At 36.3% G+C, this 22,608-nt stretch overlaps 1 protein-coding gene across 1 annotated transcript; it reads right to left on the bottom strand.

The window, feature by feature from the left end:
- Nucleotides 1-4,084: 4,084 nt before the first annotated feature.
- On the bottom strand, nucleotides 4,085-21,960 carry LOC108672729 (6-phosphofructo-2-kinase/fructose-2,6-bisphosphatase). The gene is made up of 10 exons (XM_018160451.2): nucleotides 21,329-21,960; nucleotides 18,157-18,282; nucleotides 17,664-17,827; nucleotides 16,649-16,783; nucleotides 15,391-15,544; nucleotides 14,325-14,428; nucleotides 13,342-13,475; nucleotides 8,792-8,943; nucleotides 6,717-6,844; nucleotides 4,085-5,655 (listed from the first exon to the last, which is right to left on the bottom strand). Exons 1-10 carry the CDS (start codon nucleotides 21,357-21,359, stop codon nucleotides 5,566-5,568), a joined length of 1,218 nt encoding a protein of 405 aa, XP_018015940.1. The 5' UTR covers nucleotides 21,360-21,960; the 3' UTR covers nucleotides 4,085-5,565.
- Between the last annotated feature and the right edge of the window lie 648 nt (nucleotides 21,961-22,608).

Below are 22,608 nucleotides of genomic sequence, written 5' to 3'. Positions count from 1 at the left end.
CTGTAATTCATGTCACATTGAATTGTGATCTATGAATGAATATTCATTACTGTGCTGACTCTTAGAACCTGAGTCCTGAGTTGACGAGTTAGCAATCTAGTTAACTCGTATCCAACCACAACACAATGCGGATACACGTTTGTCAGTTTGTTTGTAGTTTGTACGGTCAGTGTGATTACGTAATTTGCATTGCCGCCGATGCCGCGTGTCCATATTTAAACTATTTTAGCTTTCTAAAAGTACGGCGCTGTTGGCGCACGGCGCTGTTGGCGCACGGCGCATATTTTTACCGGCATAGTACGGCGCACCGCGCAGGTCGTTAAAATGACAATATAAATTCCCGCGCACCTGGTACATCTTCCTGACCATGGCCAATATCGTTATTTTAGCTCTTTGTACGCCGCGTTGTACGCCAGTAGAAGGGCTTGGAGCCTTGTTTACGCTGGATTAATCCACAGAAAACGGCACCATCCTGGTATGGTTTGTAATTGAAAAAAGAACCAATTCACAATTGCAAATTTATTTACCAAAATAATATTGAACTCTATACCGATGAATATATATATGAACTTAAACCTAGGTAAATTAAATAACCAATCCAGTGAATCCAGCTCTTATCCTCTTTCGATTCTAGGTCAATAGTTGTGTTTTTTTTCCTTTCTTAGTTTCTTTCCTTATCATTTTCTAAATTTATTTACTAAAATTGATTTCCATGTATTTCAAGATGTATTTTACTAGCTGATGATGGGCATAGCCCGAAACGTTCTGTTTTGTTTATCTAGGACTGCTATTCAGTAAAATGTTTTATGCAACTTTTTTAGTTTTTGCCTTTATTCTTAAACTTAATCATTTTGATTTAGGTAATCATTGCCAACCCTGTTGGCAACCAACTTAGTCCAACTCAGCAGACCATAAAATAATATGAATGAGAAACAAATACTAAACGACCTTGAGTTTGATGTACGTATTACTAAAAAACATCTCGCTATTATTATAAAAAAACATCGTGACTTTTACAGTTATAACTTATACTTACAAAAATTATCGCAATAAAGTGTGGGATAGCTACACTCTACAGCAATCTTATTAATAGCAAAAGCACATTTCAAGCTGTGAATTTGTCAAAGAATATAGCTGTTTGTAGCAGCAGCGACATCAATTATTAATATTCCCGACCGCGCTGTAGCCCGGATACTTGTAGGATGTCTGGGAGCAAAATAGCGTGTCGAAACGATGCGGACAGTTGCACATGGCCGGAGGTGAGGATTAAAGCTCAATGAGTAATACTTGCGAGTCCCAGTCAATGGCTCCTTAACCCTTATGGCTTTCTAATTAGACAGTGTCATGGGGAGGAATTTCCACTATTATATAAAATATATCATCACCAAAAATATTGCGTAAACCCGCTTTAAACGAGTTTAAATTTTTTTTTGTAACGTAGCTACAGGTATATGTTTTGAATGGAAAATTAATGTGAATGGAATGAAAAAGTTTATTGTTTTCTACAATATACAGCTCAAAAGCCCTAACAAGACATGAGTTTGAAACTTTATCGAGCATCAAAATTCAAATTACAATTCAACATCGTCCCAAAATCATCATGAAGTGCACTCTCAAGGTGCTAAAACGATAGTACGCTTTTTAATTAAATGTCTTTTGGTACACCTCCCGTATTCTTTTCCTTCGGTATCACAGACGGTCTTCATGGTTCAGTGAGCCTAAATATCTCCCAAACTAATGAACGCAGCTTGATGAAACTTTGCACATGCGTTCAGCAATACCCAACGGAGATGTTTCGGTCGCCATCCTTTTTTTCGATTTCGCTTTAAATTTCTAAGGTCTTACGGGCTTTCTAAGTTTTACTTTTACGGTCATACGGTTCAAAATTTGCAGTGAGCTTAATGTATCTTATATCATACTGTAAAGATTATTCCGTATAACGTGAAAATGAAGGTGAAATCAAAAGGCTTCGTTGGGCACGAGTCACAACCATTCATTGTATTTCGCTATTAAGTGTCATACAGAAAAGACGCCTCCGAAGCGCGAACGTTTGAACGTTGCGAAAGGCGACCACCTTAAACTCCGTGAAGCATTGAGTGCGGTGAATATTTCGGACTGTATTAAGGTAAATAATGTGGCTGATTCATGGTCCTTTCTCAAAGGCACGGTTACATCTGCAGTTGATGAGTGTGTGCCTAAGAAAATATATTTACGGACTCGTTGCGCTGCTGATTACAACATGTAAGCATGAGATTAAAATAAATCTAAAAATATCTGTCGTACTGCAGTAAAAAGCACTGGAAAAATATTGACAAAAATGCTAAAATGGAGCCCGAAAGCCTTATATTTGTACGCTCGTTCGATGTGTAAGGGAAACGACGGTATATCCTATTTGAAGGTAGACCAACGATAATATCTGTCGTACTGCAGTAAAAAGCACTGGAAAAATATTGACAAAAATGCTAAAAAGGAGCCCGAAAGCCTTATATTTGTACGCTCGTTCGATGTGTAAGGGAAACGACGGTATATCCTATTTGAAGGTAGACCAACGATAGATATTTTCTGATGAGCGCAAGGCTAACGTTCTTAATCACTTCTTTCGCAGTGATTTCACAGATGCGGACTTGAACAGTATCTCAGCTATTGAAAAACGCCCAGTAGGCTCGATGTTAACAGGTCTTGAAATACACGAAGAAGAAGTTCTCAAATCGGCAGGTCACTCTGAATCTCAACAAGTCGCGTAGACCAGACGGCTTCCAACCTAGATTGCTCAAAGAATTAACAACCGTCCTGGTCGGCCCTTTAACAGTATTCTTTCAAAATACCTTGAACAAAGGGACTTTGCCGGACGATTGAAAAAAGCTCAAGGGACAACATTGTTCAAAAAAGGCGATTAGAGTTGCCCCGGTAACTTCCGTCGTATCAGTCTGACAAGTGTTAGTTGTAAGATAATGGAATCTGTTGTGAGGGATATCTATTATCGATCACTTAACTGTTAACCATCTCCTATCAGACTGTTAACATGGTTTTATTGCCGGTAGATCCTGCACCACTAACCCATTGTCTAGAACTCTAGGTTGAACGATTGGACTCGCCTGCTGGACGAAAGGGAGCCATTGGGTGCAGTGTACCTCTATTTTACCAAAGCATTTCATGACATTTGCAAGTATACTCATGGTTTATACAAGGTCCCAGAAGGATTACTAGAATTTTAAACAAGAACCAACACCAGGGGTCACGGCTATAAACTAAAAAACAGCGTTGCAACTCATCCACGCGACAGCATTTCTTCTCGCTTCGAGTCACCGACCTGTGGAACAGGCTCCCTGATGGCATCGTTGACGCTCCGAGTATGAACGAGTTAAAGAACAGGCTAGGTAAAGCTATAGAGTTATACATATATGCTCAGACTTGAAATGCCTAGAACCTTACGAACCTGGTATAAGTCTTGTAGACATTTCAAACTATTGTCAGTTTTGAAAATGTCAGGTCAAAGGACTTGGTTTTTCTATCTCCTGTGGACAAGTCACGAAAAGTACAAAAATCAGCGACAGGCCACATCAGGCCTATTCTGCAGCGCCGACATCACTACACTATACTATATTGGTTGTCCGAAGGTGAAGAGACCGAGTAAGTGAGGCTGGATTTACGATGGATTTAGATATATGAGGTGTAACAGAAAGTAAGCCCTTCCAGTGCAGAAGTTCAGCGCATTTCAACGATCCTTTGTGGTCTGGCGATTCTTAGCTTCGGGACTGAGTATAGCAATGCATGTCTAGGTCGGGGAGTTGGCCCCAGGCCTAGATTAGAAGTTAAATTTGTGGCCTATATACGCTCTCATCCAAAGTCAACGAGTTTTAGGAACAATGCCAAAACAGCTCAATTTTTCGCTCTATAAATTTTCATCACCAGCGTCGAAGCATGTCAAACCCAAACGTTGCGCCGTGACCATTCCTCATAAAGAATGTCACGGTTGCTAAATTAGCTCAAGTATCTCAATCAAGTAATTAGTTGTAGGCGTTTTTGTCATGTGCAATAAAAAAAATGTAGCTATTTAATGTATCAAATGTAAATTAAAAGATAGTATTTATCTAAAATATAATTCCAAACACCACAGAGTTAGTTTATCAAACAATTCGAACAAATACCGCACAGAAGGCAGTGACAATACAATTAACGACTTTATACAATATCATTATAGAAGTTAACAGTAAATTGAATACGATTACAATACATCCGATTTATAATATACTTCATCTTTTGCTTTCTGTTGTAGCGCTCCTGCCGATCAGCTCAGCAAAGAAAATGGTTAAAAATATTTTCGAAAAAATTGTCTAGTCGCTCCAATAACTCCAATTCACTCCACGATATGTGTCAATTGGTGCCACATTTCATAATATACAGAGAAATTGATATTTAATAAATCTATATTGTGCGTCTTTGAATTCTTGAATATCTTAACCATGAAAAAATAATATTAAAGTAAATTTGATTAGATTTTGTCAGCGGTAATATTTATGTAGAATTGAACTTACAAAATTTCCAGTCGTATATATCCGTCATCACTGTCAGTCTCTGGTAACTTTAAACTAAATTATCTCCTCATAAATAATATATGCATATTGCGCGAAAATAACCATCATCTGCCCTTCTTCAGAGATGATGTATTGATAAAATTATTTCATGGAAAATAGGCCTAACTGAAGTACAGAACAGGTCATGAAATATGATTTATTGCATGATTGGTTTTAAATAATTACCTATCATATTTGAAGTCAGTAGTTGTTTACCATACAAACGGATCCTCATTCGTTGACTGGAATGTCATCCGCTTCAGGTCCTACCGAAGTTCTGCTTTGCCAGTAATGATTTATATGCTGCCGTAATGTAATTAATGAATTATTCTGCAGTTTTATTTGAAATTAAAAATGTACTGATTAGTTAACTACACGAGGGTATTTTATAGAATTAAGTCTTCAAGGCAATGACAATATACATTTCAGAGTAAGAGTGTAAAGAAAATGTAACCGAGTCCCGAAGGATTTCATAAGCACAAGCAGCAAAGGGAAATGCTTTACCCGCTCTGAACATTTCTCTTAGATTGTACTGTTTTGATAAAATAATCTTTGAAACCAAACCAGTATCAGAAAAAACCGACTTCTTATGTTTGAATATAATTTTTAAATGGTAAATCATTTCCCTTGTGCGAGTTAGATTAGGCTCCATAATTTCCTACGTCTGATAAAAAGGAAGGACCTTTATGTCACAGTCAGTTTACGGAGAGGAAGGTTCAACCAATATTTTTCAAACCTAGAAAATTACCCTCAGAAAAATGAGTGATACTTTGTCCGAATAGAAATGAACTTTTTGCTTTTATGTGAATCATTCTGACCCAGTTTGGTCCGACAACAAGCCTATTAGAGCTCGGTCGCTCTCTGCTCGAGCAGAGTAGCTGAGTTTAACTAAGTGAACAAAGTATTATTCAAAGAAATTCTTTGAACATCACTTGAAACTTTCTTGAATTTTTTTTATTGTAGGTTGAAGTCTGATTTTTTCATTGAAGCTTCAGAGCGACTGCCGGAAAGTTGGCTGGTAAGTCTGCGGTATTTCCACGTTGACGATTGGCAGGGGCGCCGTGTTCAAATCTCCTGGCACCTGAACCAGGCAAATAATGACGGTTATTTCAGGTGATGAAGAAACTAGTAATAATGAAACCGTTATGTTAACGTTTAAGATGACTAGAAATAATGCGACGGTTATGTGAACGGTTAAAATGATGTCTGAAAAATTATAGTTCTGATGGGCGAAGTCAGGGAATGTCGAGCTAGTCCAATGTTTAGAAAAATTAAACCAAGAACGAATAAAAAATATACGTTAGGAACTTTATAGTTCATAGCTAGTGTTGGAAGTAAGTGTATAAATTGAAAACATGGCAAAAAAAACGTATCATTGAACTGCAACAAATTCTCAATGAGGGAAAATGTAAGATAGTCTGGAATCATTTAAATTGAAAATTCTACATCCATATATTTGTGATAGATTAATAGGTGTGCTTATCTAACATTTTACGGTTGAACATTAATTCGATGAGCATCAGTGTGGATGAACTGTTTCCTTAGTTGGGTGAAATATCTTTGTTAAAGAAGAATAACTTGAAGAATAATAGCGGTTTTCAGCGTTTATTAGGCCGTAGGCCTGTCGCCGATTCTTTACATCGCAGAATATTCACATCATTTTGCGGTCTCGAACTCGCAAGTCACTGCTACAATTCTGCTGTGCTTACCCGCCCGGCCTCCTTGCCGATTCTGACCAGAAACTGGCGCACAGAGCTGGGATCGAACCCGCGCCTCTCTGCGCCAATCTTGGTACTCTGAACTGTAACCACTGGGCCACCCTGCCCTAACGCGAGACTTTGTCAAGAATTGAATAATTGAAGAATAACGCGAGACTTTGTCAAAACTCGCTTAAGTACGAGTACATGTAGCGGCCTAAGTACATATAGCGGTCTAAGTACACATGGCTGCCTGAGTATACGTACATGTACCGGCCTAAGTAGATGTAGCGGGTAATTTAGTGTCTATGATTGGTGGGTTTAGCTTGAGAAGCCGTCAGTGATTGGTAACGAATTCCTTTTTTGACAGTTCGTCTCCCGTCAGCGATTGGCCGACGAAAATTACGAAATCGTAACTACTTTTCATAGTACGAGTACCCCTGACCTGAGGTTTGCCCCGGTGCGTGTTGACGGACGGTACGTCCAGGTGGACGTATTCGATGTCACAGCCGTACGCGGCAGGCGTGAGCTTGATGACCGTGTGCAGGGGTACCTCAATATACGGTAGTTCATCTGCCCAACACAATATCTAGGTGTAGGTAACAGTTCAGTAAGGTGGGGAGTAAGGTAGTACGTCTGCCAGATGTAGGTACCAGTTCAGCAAGATAATTTGGACTTGAGTAGTTTGACCAAGACAATAGTCCTAACAGCACAGCGATGAAAAATTGTTTGATTGTATACGACAATGTCCTGTGTTTGTTGCTTGAAAATGTTCGTTTGTATATGAAAATGTCCTTGCTTACATCCGTGAACATATCCCTGCCTCTCACCTCCTGTGTTGTAGCTTGAAAATGTTTCAACAGAGGGTAAACAACTTATTTTGAATGTCTATTTCCATTTTCTTGATGTATTCAGAGTTCTATTGAAAAAACTAAGACGTACGTACATTTGGTATGTTCATTTCGTTGATGTACTTAGAGTTCTTTTAAAAAACAAAGACGTACATTTGGGATGTTCATTTCATTGATGTACTTAGATATCTTTTAAAAACTAATACGTACGTTTGGGAAGTTCATTCCATGGATGTATTTAGAGTTCTTTTAAATAACAAAGACGCACATTTCGGATGTTCATTTCGTTGATGTACTTGGAGTTTTTTTAAAAAACAAAGACGTACGTTTGGGATGTTCATTTCTTCAAAGTTCTTTTAAATAACAAANGTCAACGAGTTTCAACAGAGGGTAAACAACTTATTTTGAATGTCTATTTCCATTTTCTTGATGTATTCAGAGTTCTATTGAAAAAACTAAGACGTACGTACATTTGGGATGTTCATTTCGTTGATGTACTTGGAGAGAGCGTTTGCGTAGCTCTGCCCTCGAGGGCTGAGTGGGGAATCGCCGCCTATTCTCCCCTGTACGTTCATCTCGCTCTCGCCGTGCTGTGCACAAATCAAATGTTTGAACATTCATTAAACCTTAACGATCAAACACCGCACAAATGAAGCTGTGGGAAGAATTGATAAGAAGTTTTTTTTTTTGGAACGATGCGATTTGCTATTTTTAGCGCATTTTCTCATTTAGGGAAGAAATGCTCTATTGTGCTCGCCATGTCCGTCCGTCTGTCCGTGACCTCAAGTTTTCGTCGACGAGAAAATGCGCTCTCTGTCACTCACTGCAGGGAGTACTGAGTTATATTTTTTTAAGTTCGACGCTTTTACTCGTTGAAAATCACATGATGATTTTCTAGATATATCATAAATTTAATAAAATATGAATATATATAAATTATATAACTAGAAAAGGCAGCTATAATCCCAAACGTTAATGAAAGTGGAAATCCTAATACATATTTAATTATAACAACCTAATATAACATTTAAACATATTTCAAGTATATTTCCCTCAAAAAAAGCATAAATAATAAATTGATTACATAAAATTCCAGAGAATTTATGAAGTTTCGTAACTATTAAAAAAATAACTGTCGTGCGCCCTCATCCTGATGTCTTAGTATCGACTTTTGATAATAGGTTTCAATAATATTTCTCAATAATAGGTAATAATATGTTATAATAATATGTCATAACGATAGTCAATATGGTAGGTTATAATAATACATTATAATGATAGGTAATGACAGGTTATAATAATACATCATAATGATAGGTAGGTACGAAATAACAGGTTATAACAATACCTCCTAATGAAAGGTAATAACAGGTTATAACAATACATCACAATGATAGGTTATAATAATACGTCATAATGAAAGGTAATAATACTACGTTATAAAGATAAGACTCGCGACGTACCCTGGAGAAGTAGATGCTGCGTTTGCTGATGTGTATGTGCATGAGGTAGTACACGATCTTGGCTTGTACATGTCCCTTGTGCTTGTGCACCAGCACCTNCTCTCACCCTCTAACATGTCCCAACCTCTCACCCTCTAACATCTCCCTGCCTCTCACCCTCAAACATCTCCCAACCTCTCACCCGTCGCAATATCCCAACCTCTCACCCGTCGCAATATCCCTAAAGTAAGCCAGGAGACAGCGCAACACGGCCTGGTGTGCCACCACCAGCACGTTACTCTCGCGCTCCAGCTCCATGATGACAGGCTCCAGCCGCGCGACCAGGTCTTCGTACGACTCGCCGCGTCGGTACCGAAAACTACGGGGGGTGAACGCGTGATTTTTTTATCATGAAAATCCCAATGCATTTAATAATATTAAGTGAACGCATTGAACATCTAATTATAAAAATTACGTTCATATTGACAATTCACACAATTAATCAATTTGTCAATTAATCAACATTTTCATGAAAAATAATTAATTAATCCATAAATCTACATAATCCATAAAATTAAGAATTTATCAGGTTGACAAGTACAAGAACTAAGATTTTAACAGTGATTTCATTGAAGATACAAGGAAAAATGAAAAAAATAGGAATAAATTGAAATACTGCAGAGTAATTCAGGTGGAGTATTTAGATAATAAATTGAATTATTCTATTAGTTATACTCGATCCCTTGAAATGCTGATGTTATCGTCCAAGGCAGCAGCTTAGCTGCATATTATTTGTTGACTTGATTTATTAGCAAAACGTAAACATATTTACATTTACATACAAAAAACTGGCTACTTATTAAAAGAATGAGAATAAATAATTATATTGGACACGTACGTTTTAATTTGGTGTAATAAAGCTATTTTTAAAACGCCATTAATATCAGAGGGTTTAAATTATTAAAATTAAAAAATAGCAAATCTATATTTCTCCAAAATGAATGAAATAAATTTATATTGTCGCGCTTAAAAATTATACTAGAGAAAAAAAGTGAATCTTCAGCCATCGGGAAATTGCTATGCCCCGTCATCATGCGGCGATGGCTGTCCGAATAGAATGGCATAACAGATGTCTCGTTAATAACAAAGGTCTCGTTAATAATAGAGATCTCGTTAATAACATCTCTCGTTAATAATAGAGATCTCGTTAATAACAGAGATCTCGTTAATAACAGAGGTCTCGTTAATAACAGAGGTCTCGTTTATAACAGAGGTCTCGTTTATAACAGATATCTCGTTTATAACAGATATCTCGTTAATAACAGAGGTCTCGTTAATAACAGAGGTCTCGTTTCATGATTAATAGTTAGTTAACTAATCCATTAGTTATAAATTAAAGCTTTTCGCCAATAACCTGTAACACAGGATGAATAATTAGTTAAGTAATCGATTAGCTTATATAAAAGTAGTTTGCAGATATCTCGGAATTGAGGAGAAAAAGTTAGTTAAGGAATTTATTAACTATAAATTAGAGCAGTTTAAAGATAATCTGTAATGAAGGACTAATTGTTAGTTGAGTTATCAATTAGCTATAAATTAAAGCAGCTCGCTGGCAGTCTTTAATAAAGGGTGAGTAATTAGTTGAGCAATCGATTATCTATCGATAATTATTAGTAGCAGCAGTTATGTTCCTGGGGCCATACTTTCAAAACTCGCTAAATGAACGTAAGTACTTACGCTCTATTTTCTTGTCTATGATTGGTGGATTTTGCTTGAAAGGCCGTCAATGATTGGCTGATGAACTTACGATCTCTTAACTTTTTTTAAAGTATTGGCCCTGAAAAGCACACCACCGTTGGTCATGCGTATATGTCAAGAATTTTTTATCGCTTCAGAATCACAGACTCACAAATCAGACCAGCATTTATTCCTTGTAGAGATGAAGTCATTTGTTGACAAGTCGCAGGATCAATAACACACAACGCAAGAAAATACACCTGAACAAAAGGAAGATCTAACGCCGCATTTTTAAGCGAGTATGAATTAATGTTGTTATAGTATGGTTTGCTGGATTATTTCTCGAATAAAATGGCTTTTACTTTTGTGACGATACGACTATGATACCTTTAATTTTAGTAACAATCGGATTAGAATGAGTTTTATGTTCGTAACAGAACGACTAGATATTTTTTCTATTTTTAACTATGCGATTAGAATGTCTTATTATTGTAACCATCAAAAATTGGCACAATGGAAACTTGTAAATAGGATTATTAAGCATGAAACTCAAAAACAATACGAATTAATTATTCAAAGAGCTGATGGAATAAAAATGAAAAAACCTTAAAATAAGTTAGCTTTTCCAAGTATTTTTTGATATTTTTGATTTGAATAAAAACAGCACATACAAATGATATACAGATCCAAATAGTTGTGTCGAGAAACTGTACAGTAAAACCTTCATTTATCGGAGAATTGTAATGGGTATAGATGGACAAACATCGCAATGGTTACGTCTTTACATCTTTAGTTTAACGTCTTTATTTACGTCATCGCTTTAGTCACGCCATTTGATACTTAAAGTATGACACGCACGGACAAAAATTGGAATCGCATACCACTGAAATAACAAAAAATTTTCCAGTTAAATTATGAAAATATTTCTTAATCCCCTGTTTCCAACAGAATTTAAAAAAATAGAACTAACCAGGAGTTTCCACGAATACATTACTATAATAGACATAATTTTTAAAGTATTAGCATGAGCTTAACATAAACATAATTTATAATGAATTAGCATGGGCTCAACATAAACACAATTTAAAAAAATTAGCATGGACATAAAATATACATAATTCATAATGAATCAGCATAAGCTTAACATAGAAAGCATGCAACCACGACTAAATTTCCATACTCGGACGTAAGAAGGTCACAAGCTAAAAATATTATATAGATCCAACACAAACTCTGAGGGGATCTGTCCGGTTAAATCCACTTTGAATAAATTTTAATTTTAAATTAATTTTATTTAAAAATTTAAAATTTAAATTTAAATTAATTTAAATTTAATTTTAAATTTCGCGCGCGTCACGAGCTGGCGCCTCGTACGGCGCGTTACTTCACTAGCCTCAAGGGCAGCGCCCCCGCCTCACGCTGTCTGCATGCTGATGAAAGTGTGTCATGCGTCATCAATGTTAATGTTGATGTATGTGCACGAAAGCACGAGCAGTCAATGTTAATGTTGATGTATGTACACGAAAACACGAGCAGTCAATATTAATGTTGATGTCACGGCAGCACGGAACGGGCTTTATTGGAACAAACATAATGAACATGAAACAGGAACGAAGGCGTACGGAGCACGACTTCTAAAACGTGCTTCTTCTGAACGGCAAGTTATTAAGAATACAGGAAACGTTATATGCTACAGCAACCACGACTAAATTTCCATATTCGGACGCAAGAAGGTCACAAGCTAAAAATATTGTAGAGATCCAACACAAACTCTGAGCTGATCTGTCCGGTTAAATCCACTTTGAATAAATTTTAATGAGCAACTTAGAGTTCGCGCGCGTCACGAGCAGGCGCCTCGTATGATGCGTTACTTCACACGCCTCAAGGGCAGCGCCCTCCGTCTCACGCTGTCTGCATGCTGATGAAAGTGTGTCATGCGTCATCAATATTAATATTGATGTATGTACACGAAAAACACGAGCAGTCAATAGTAATGTGATGCGGATGATCGAAAATAATATGCGGATGATCGAAAAATTCGATGCACACAATCAATATTAACGCGATGCGGTTGATCGAAAAATGCGCACAACTTATATCGATGTGAATGCGGATAAACGAATAAAGTGCGCAGCAAATATTAATGTGATGCGGATGAAAGAAAAATACGTGCAATTGATACAACATGCGGACCCTAATGCAGAGCCTCCACTTTATTCCGCCGCTGCAGTCTATAATTAAAATTAATAAACTCACGATGGGAGTGTGTGGAAGTTGAAGACTGAAACCTTGTTTAATTATTCAAGAATTTACGAACTAAGGAGTTTTTCATATAATCGTTAATTGCAAAAAAGATCTAAAATATTACCTCCCCTCAGAGTTAGAAAGCACGAATAGCGTTAATAGAAAAGAAAATATAATCTATATTAAATATAAAGTAACGGTAATTTTTATTTCAGATCTAAATTGATATTTAAAAATAAAAAATAGAGAACTGCTCTTTGTTGATTAGTTAGAAATTTTTATTTCAAATCTGTTCATGTAGAACTTTCTACCGAGCTCTTCACATTTATTCCCCAATTATTAATTACATTTACCCATTCAATTTAAATTTGATTAAAGTCAAATGAATTGGCGTAGTTGCCATCATTTCCGCGAATAACATTTGGGTGTTCAATTATTGAAATATATGAACTGTAAATATAAATCGCTGTTCAATCCATTTGTACAGTTCTTATCTTTTGAAAATACCCGAAACTGGAAATACCCCGCGATACTGATGCAAACTCACTAATATTCAACAGGGAATTATTTAAATCATTCTAAATACGTAAGAATTAGGCAACTTGATTTAACGCAGCAAAAAATCATGCAACTGGACAGTGACAAACTGAAAGAAAAATGCGATTGGAATGATGCGTTATAGGCATTTGACAATGTCACACTGAACGAAAGGCACGATTGCAGTGAAGCGTTGCCATTTTCGGTAGTGACAAACTGCGAAAAATACGATTAGAATGAAACGTTATAGGCATCTGACAGCGACATATGATAAACATTAATAACAGAACTGACCGCATCGATCTCATTGAGCGCCTTCCAGCGCTCCGTGGGGGCGTTGATATCGCGGCACGTCTGGATGGTGCGCTGCATCCAGGACGTCCAGACCTTCAGCTGGGGTAAGTATTCTGGTCAGGACCATGTATGAGAACGGTAGTGCGGGGATGGTAAGTATTCTGGTCAGGACCATGTATGAGAACGGTAGTGCGGGGGTGGTAAGTATTCTGGTCAGGACCATGTATGAGAACGGTAGTGCGGGGATGGTAAGTATTCTGGTCAGGACCATGTATGAGAACGGTAGNCGTCGGCTGCTGCAATGACAGTTGGTATTGACTTGCACATGTAGTTCTTTACAAGCATCTAAGTTATCAACTGCACTCCTGTCTCTTATACACATCTAGATGTGTATAAGAGACAGGCTATAATCCCAAACGTTAATGAAAGTGGAAATCCTAATACATATTTAATTATAACAACCTAATATAACATTTAAACATATTTCAAGTATATTTCCCTCAAAAAAAGCATAAATAATAAATTGATTACATAAAATTCCAGAGAATTTATGAAGTTTCGTAACTATTAAAAAAATAACTGTCGTGCGCCCTCATCCTGATGTCTTAGTATCGACTTTTGATAATAGGTTTCAATAATATTTCTCAATAATAGGTAATAATATGTATAATAATATGTCATAACGATAGTCAATATGGTAGGTTATAATAATACATTATAATGATAGGTAATAACATGTTATGATAACACGTCCTAATGATAGGTAATAGCAGGTTATTGATGATAGGTAATAACAGGTCCTGATGATAGGTAATAACAGGTCATAATAATACATCATAATGATAGGTAATAACAGGTTATAACAATACATCACAATGATAGGTTATAATAATACGTCATAATGAAAGGTAATAATAACACTTTATAAAGATAAGACTCGCGACGTACTCTGGAGAAGTAGATGCTGCGTTTGCTGATGTGTATGTGCATGAGGTAGTACACGATCTTGGCTTGTACATGTCCCTTGTGCTTGTGCACCAGCACCTTCTCTCCTGTTGTCAGAACGTTACTGTTGTTATTGGTAATATTGTTATTGTTGTTAATAACATTGTTATTGCTAACATTGTTGTTATTATTGAAAACATTTTTGTTGTTGTTGATAACATTGCTGTTGTAGATAACATTTTTATTGTTTACATGGATTCGTCAAAGTTATTCGGGAGGTCGATGCCGTGGTTGACATTAGGTCATGTTTATAATAATAACTCATAACTGAAATGCAAGACATCCAAATTCGCAACAAATCTTCAAAAATATATGTTAGATTTGAATCGTGTTTGGGAAAAATTCATAAAAATCATGTCTTAGATCTTCAGAGCAAAAATTAAGCAATTTTTTGCTAAATTAATCAAATCTTCAAATTTGTATTTTAAATACAACTATAAATAATGATAGAAATAACATTCCATATGATATCAGGAATTTCATCTTTATGAAGCATGGACAACGAACTTTGTATTTAGATGATTCCACAGAAGTGCGACATTTAAATAAAATAAGAATAATCCAACATTTCCACCAAAAAATGTTTTCTTTCAACAGACGACACTAAGCTTTACCTGTATAATGATTTACCTGTATTGTAAATTTGTATAACAATTTACCTGTATTGTAAATTTGTATAACGATTTACCTGTAATGTAAATTTGTATAATGATTTACCTGTATTGTAAATTTTTATAACGATTTACCTGTAATGTAAATTTGTATAATGATTTACCTGTATTGTAAATTTTTAAAACGATTTACCTGTATTGTAAATTTGTATAATGACCTACCTATATTATAAATTTGTATTATGATTTACCTGTATTTTAAATTTGTATAATGATATATAGCTGTATTGTAAATTTGTATACCGATTTACCTGTATTGTTAATTTATATAATTATTTACCTGTATAGTAAATTTGCATAATGATTTACCTGTATTGCTAATTTGTATAGTGATTCACCTGTATTGTATATCTTCATATATGAGAGATATTTCTCTTTCTCTTCGTCCAGGGGCTCGTAAATGCGCTTGTAGTGTTCGATTCTCTGCAGGAAATCAGCCAGAGCTTTTTCTGGCTTAACTCCTTTGTAGTCTGGACCATTTACCTTCACTTCCTGTACAGAAGACGATAGATTATTTCCCATAATGTCATAAAATTACTGAATGAATATAATAATAAGAAACGGAAATACGAATAAAAAGAAAGCTCACATATTTCATAGTAAATTCAATATGAATTATGCGCCACATATGATGGCGGCGAATCTTATCTCGGAGAAGACTTAACTTCAATGCTCATCGATTAATGAGCCAGGCACGCTTCGGAGATATAAATATACTCGTAATTTCAAGAAAAAACTCAGGCATTGGGACGTGAGTAGCCAAGTTGCAAGCTATGCGGTGAATATTCATCAAAGATTCATAAACTTTCAGCCAGAAGCCTCGGTATCGTCCCAGAATTATTTACTTTACGACGATTTCGTTTGTTCTGCTCACGTGTGGTCTGCTATTTGCAGGAATATATTATTATTCTTTTTCATACATTATATTACACGGACTATGTTACGGGCAGATAAGATTGTAACAGCGGCTGAGATCACTGTGTTGATAGACTGACGCTATCTAGACGGACGTACAATGGCCGAGCTTCGTGGTCATTTTCATGCCATTTAATTATTGATGGGATTCAGTTAAACAATTCGCAGGTCGCAGGGGTTAGGACATAGCATCAGTGCACAAATGACTGAGTAATGGTTACTTAATTATATACTCGTATCACAAGTATATAACTTGTATCACAAGTATATCACAAGTGACCGAGTAATGGTTACTATATACTTGTATCACAAGTACCTATATAAGTTATGGTTACTTAATTACTTGTATCACAACGAAATGAAAGCCAATGCATTGAATTGATATTTTGTCTTGGTTGATAAATATTTCTAACTGATCGGTAGACTCTTTATCACGATTAATGACCAAATGGTAAAATTTGATGATAAACTTCAGTAGAACGATTAAATTTCACTGAAAAAGCCTAGTGCAGAACGCTCCATGACCTCGAAGTCAGTTTAACATTCATTTTATAACGCATTCATTTATTACTTGCCATTGGTAAAGATCACGTATTACAAGAAAGTATCTATTAAATGTCTAACCATATGCTTCGGTCAGCTCTTACACGTACGATGATGTAAGTGTCAGTGCTCACTGACCTTGATGTTGGCTTCAACAAGTTGAGCGTCGTCACAGATACTCTCAATAAAGAAGAGTTTACAAGTGAGTTGTTTCTCCACAATTTGGTGAATCATCCTACGTCTGTCCCTGGTGGTGTTGGTCGCGTCGAAGACCTGCGTACATGATGAAGATGTATGCATGTTTCTCCATGTCGCAACACCTCGTGTAGAATATCAAGCAGTAGGCATAGAGCGCCATATGCAACATGATTAAATGTAAATATAGAGGATGGAATTTTCCAAAAAATGAACGGATGATTTATAAAGTTTAATTTCAAACCTGTAGTCTTTAACCTCTAAAAGCCGGATATCGTTTTGACGTCATTTGAAACCTGCGCCTGATTCATATTTCATTAATGTAAAAACTTCGCAATCATAAGTAGAAGGAACACACTGTTGGGCATGACTACTTATATTTAAATTTGACGGAAAGTTTTAAAGCGAAGAATGTCGGTAGATGCTGGATAAATAAAGCAGAACTTACTAGATGATAGTTATATTATGCTCAAATTATGAAAGTATTAAACAAATGTGTTTTACTTGAAGATAATAATGCATTCGAGAACAACCATAGATCTCGTGATCAAAGTATTTACTTTACTATTAATTTTACCACTTTTAATTACTTTCAACTTGAAGACTATTAGTTTTCAGCACCCAATGGTCAAAACATATTACGGTTATTTGTGAAGCTAAAGCTACAGCGAGAACCAAGTTAAATCATAATTTAATTTAGCTCCTGAGAATTTCTAGAACATCCATAAACTATTTTAGGCTTTAGGAGATTTCCTGCGTATCCATAATTTATTTTAATTCTGAAACTTGTCCAGTGCATTAAAAAAGTATTTTTCGCTCTTAGATATTCAAAGGACATACGCAATTAATTTTGCTCTTGAACCTTCCCAGTGCATCAAAAAACTATTTTTGGCTTTTCCATATTCTAGGTTAATTCATAATTTATCTTAGATCCAGAAAGCTGACACGTCTCACCGACCGCCACTCTGCCATGCTCCTCTTGCAGCCACCTGACGATGTCAGTGATGGCGTCCACTGAACACTTCTTCCTGAGCATCGAGGCCTCCTCGTTCTCTGGTCTGAAGAAGTTGTGATCGCTGCATTGACGTGTAATCTTGCGTACGTAGTCCCCGTTGTTAAACACTGTACAGCAGACAAACTTATGCTGCTTTTGATGGCATACTTCGAGGCATAGCAAGCAAGAACATTTAGCTTTAGCATTACAACACAGCTGGATAATTATAATAATCTTGGTAATCTTGGTACTAGTTTGGGACATAGCAGTCCCAAGCCAAGATATTGTGGTATATATATATATATTTGCTATGTATATAGATTCTATCTGCGATATAGCATTTTTTATGGATGAAGTATATAAATAGAATTGATGAGTCGAAAAGTTAAAATTATGAATGTTTGGAAGCGACTGCTCACTCTGGATATGATGCCTATACCTACTCTTGACTGCTCACCTTTAGTTTTAATTCCTACCCAGTTGAGGTAACGGGTCAGCTTCTTGGCCATGTAGGTCTTGCCTCTCGCTGGCAACCCAACCATAACGACGATGTGCAGGGAACGGTTCTCATACACAGCGTCGCCTGGGCATGGATTAGACGAGCTGTATTTACCGTAGCAAAAATAGCAGTTTTGTAATATAATCTTTAGGCATTCGGTTAAGAACATTCAGCCATGGAGCTGTATTTACCGTACCACAAATAACAGTTTTCTAATATAATCTTTAGGCATTCGGTTAAGAACATTCAGCCATGGAACTGTATTTACGGTAGAACAAATAACAGTTTTCTAATATAATCTTTAGGCATTCGGTTAAATATATTCAGTCTTGCAGCATTCGTGCGTCCAGTAACTTTGTCGACATAAGCCGTGTTAAGTAATCTCTACTCCTACCTACTATAATAAATTACTGAGAATAAATACAGTACTTCAATTAAATACTTCATCTTGACTCAGTTGGGACCCGCAAAATACTAGTGCTACGTCCGCTCTCAACTCGTGCTGTGAGTAAAAAAGTAAGTAACTATGTGGGCATATGATACATTAATTTTCCTGAGTGTAGGTTAACGCGCATGTGGTGACATTAGGAGAATTTTGTGGACTTGCCCAATGTGCCACAAGAAAGCGGAACACAGAGGCCTGCGCTCCGTTGTTCCCAGCAGCTGAGAAGTGAAGTGAGTGGGGGAACTTGGCGTGAGAGGTTATGAGAGGTCACGGCTTAAGAGTCACAGAGGCCAGTGTTCCGTAATTCGGAGCAGCAGAGAAGTGAAGTGAGCGGGGGAACTTGGCGTGAGAGGTTATGAGAGGTCACGGCTTAAGAGGTTATGGGTCCGAGAGTTGTGAGCCCGAGGGATGTGGGTCCGAAAGTTGTGGGCCAAAGAGTTGTATAGGCCCGAAAGCTGTGAGCTCAAAAGTTGTGAGCCCGAAAGTTAGTGGCCCGAAAGTTGTGGGTCGAAAGTTGTGGACCCAAAGTTGTGAGCCCAAAAGTTAGTGGCCCGAAAGTTGTGGCCCAAAAGTTGTGGTTCGAAAGTTGTGGGCCCAAAGTTGTGAATCCGAAAGTTGAAGGCTCAAAAGTTGTGGCCCGAATGTTGTGGTAGCGAAAGTTTTGTAAACCACTCCGCCCCCGCGACCTCGTCCAGCAGCGGCGCTTGCGTTGCGAGTGAGAAAAACACTAACCTCCGGCATCTGGTATAAAGTTATAGCTCCTTTGACCTTCATAGAGCAGTGCAATTCATTTCAATGGAGAGAAATGCATTGAAATGTAGACACTGTCATTTCTAAAAGTCAAGGCAAAACTCTAACTAAAATTAACAAATAAACGCAAATCAGAATGAATGAAAATCAAATCTAAAAAATTTTACTTGAGTGAAATTAGCATACAATAGAGGAATTCTGTAATATTTATATTCAATAAAGTATTATTCAGTATTTGAACAATATAATACGCATATTGCTTCAGCGACGCTAATTTTACAAGTTTCAATAACGAAGTAAACAAATTGCGTGTAAATGTAATTACCAAACCGTAATTTATTCTATCACACGCAGTTTCTTCTTAGAATCATATATGGAAATGTAATCATCAGGTATGTGAGCTGCAGGATACCGGACACTTTAACTTTAAACTTTAATTAATCTTACATTTTCATGGATATTGTGGCAAACGTTGAGCTTTTTCAGAGTATAAAAACGTTAAAATGATCAAAAATTTGAAAAGTTCATCAGCACTGAAGATTATTCACTGACTCAATACTAAATATGTTAATTGACGAAATAATTTCGTGGAATTAAGTATAATTGTTTAATTAGAATTAGGAACTCAATTAAAAAAATTCATTCAATTATATTAAAAATCGTCAATTAATTAAAGAAATTCTTACACCAAAAACTTGTCTTATCACGAAGCTTGGGTAATGCAGAAGTAAAGCTGAAATTTGATCGAAATGAGATTCTGGCTAAGACAAAATTCACACGTTTAAAACGTACATCCATTCATAAATTTTCCGAACATGTTAGTGAATTGGTACAATGCATTATTTTGTGCCGCTGTGATATAGTTAACCACAGTAAAAGCTTATCATGGTATCAAATAGATATTTTTATCACAATACAGAATGAATTATTTAAGACTTGTAAGCCTATTCGCAATTAAATAATACAAAATAGAAGGAAGGCTTATCGCTCTGGAGATTGTATTTCTAAATAAAGAATCGATAAATAAAAAAGTGAAGATATGACTCTTAATCATTTTTCTCAAGAAGAGAAAAATTTCATTCATTTTCTTACATTCACGTTGCCGACTATTTAACTTTTGCTTAATTCTTTGTGTAAGTTGACTTTCGTTTGTACGTTGAGAGTTGGACTGGATTAATGAAGTTTTCCTATTCACTATAAAACATAAATTTACTGTATAAAATTAATAAATATAAGCATAGAAGTATAAATTATGCGCTCAGACTCTTCGACCCAGCAATTACCAGGACAAGAAAAGTTAAATTCCTTCAATACTGGACGTCTACATTCATTGTAGAAATTGTAAAACTAACGAAATGCAATTTTCAATTTTAATCTGCAGTTCTTCATCAAAAGATTTACAATTAGCTTAGCTCCTCCAGGCTCATGGAAAGTGCAATTAGGAAACTTGAAACTGAGGAAATTTGAAACTTAGATGCTAATGCAGCAATCAGAAGTTATGTATAGGATATTATTTGCCAGCCGTTATTTCGAACTTGCGCAAGACCTATCAAGAAAAGTAAATATCTATCATCGAAAAATGCGCAAAGAAGTATGTTTTTTTTTCTTAAACTTAATGTAGTTGTTAAGTAAAACTGCTGGACATTTATAAAATCCTAGTTGAATAGAATCGATGCGGATTTGAAGAAAGGAATGAATATTTAGTATAACTAGTCAATTTTCACTCTTGGGACCTCAACTCTATGTTATTGTGCACAAATGCATCAGTTCGTGCGAAATACGAACAAAATTTCAGGTTTAATTCAGTACACGAATTCAGCCTAAACAATGGCTTAAAAATGGTTAGCTTTATATTACAAAGAATGAATTTATACACGCATTAATATTGCTATACGTAGAATATTCCTTGGAAGTGACGGAATACGAACAGCTTACCATAACTAACTCTTCTCTGGCGTACAGACATGCCGGGAGCTGTTGTGTTGTTCTGATGATAGCGATTTATTGATCAGTAGGATACCGGCGTCCAATATTTAATGACTTATTTCAAACGAAATGCGTTGTAAATTGCAAAAAATAACTTGATAATAAGGGTCATTATTTCTCACAATCACAGCTGCCAAACGGAATCGATATTGGTTTTCGAAAATCTTCCGCACTTCAGGAGGAAATTTTAGGGAACATAAATGGCAGGTATGTTGTTTACACACGAAATTTTTTGCATTATTTTACTCCAATAATACAAAAGTTCGGTGAAGTGGCTTTCGCTTGTCTCACTAAAATGTCAAGATAGTTTTCGTCCGGCAGTGAGACGAAGTTGACACCGAACTCGGGAGAAGTTTTCGACGTCATCCAAAATCACAATCTCTGTGTAGACGCCATATCCAAGAATGAAGATGTGCACTTGAATATTTAGCAGGTTCGTCTTATAAAAATGCAAAAGGCGATTAAAAATGTAATATTATACCAACTAATATTCATATAGCTACTTCAACAGAACTTGCATAGATGACACCAAGCTTGGCACATGGCAAACAGTCACTACGCTGCACACACATTCTCACAGCACCGTGTCTGCCGACACACTGACACACTGTGCCAAAAATCAGCTGTTGTTCGCCTACAAACGCTGCCCCGCCGTCTGCAGCGCATGCGTGATTTACTGTCATGTTGTCGATGCATTTAGCTATTTATACTTGAATGGGACTACAATGCGCAATGATTCGGTTATTTTGGCTATTATCTTTACCAGTTATTATTTTTCTTGTTAATTCGCGTCGAAATAAATATGTTTTGGGGTTGGAACACGAATTTACGATAGAAAAATAATATAAATTATGCTGTGAACGTGATCGAGGAAAGGGTACGCGAAAACAAATGTCAACTCCCAGCCAATAGCTGACCTTAGCGAGCGTAGTACAGTCGCAAGAACGCGTCGCAGTTTAAATTTACGCAATTTCTTTTGTGAATGAAGTACTTGAGGAAAAAGGCAACAATATTCAGTCTATGTAGACGACAGTCTTCAATCGTCTTTAACATGTAAACTTGATAGATGCCTACGTAAAATATTTAACGGTTGAGACGCTTTGTGCACGCACATGAAAAAGCTAAATTATCTTGTTATTAATTTATGTCGATAATATGTTCTTATAAATATGGTATGTATTATGATATTATGATCTGTATATGTTATGTTCTTATACGCGAAAACCGTG

This window comes from Hyalella azteca, unplaced genomic scaffold, assembly GCF_000764305.2.
Source record: "Hyalella azteca isolate HAZT.00-mixed unplaced genomic scaffold, Hazt_2.0.2 contig12584, whole genome shotgun sequence".
Classification (NCBI taxonomy): Eukaryota; Metazoa; Arthropoda; class Malacostraca; order Amphipoda; family Hyalellidae; genus Hyalella; species Hyalella azteca.
The sequence above is the reverse complement of the archived record's forward strand: the minus strand, read 5'-3'. Positions and strand labels throughout refer to the sequence as shown.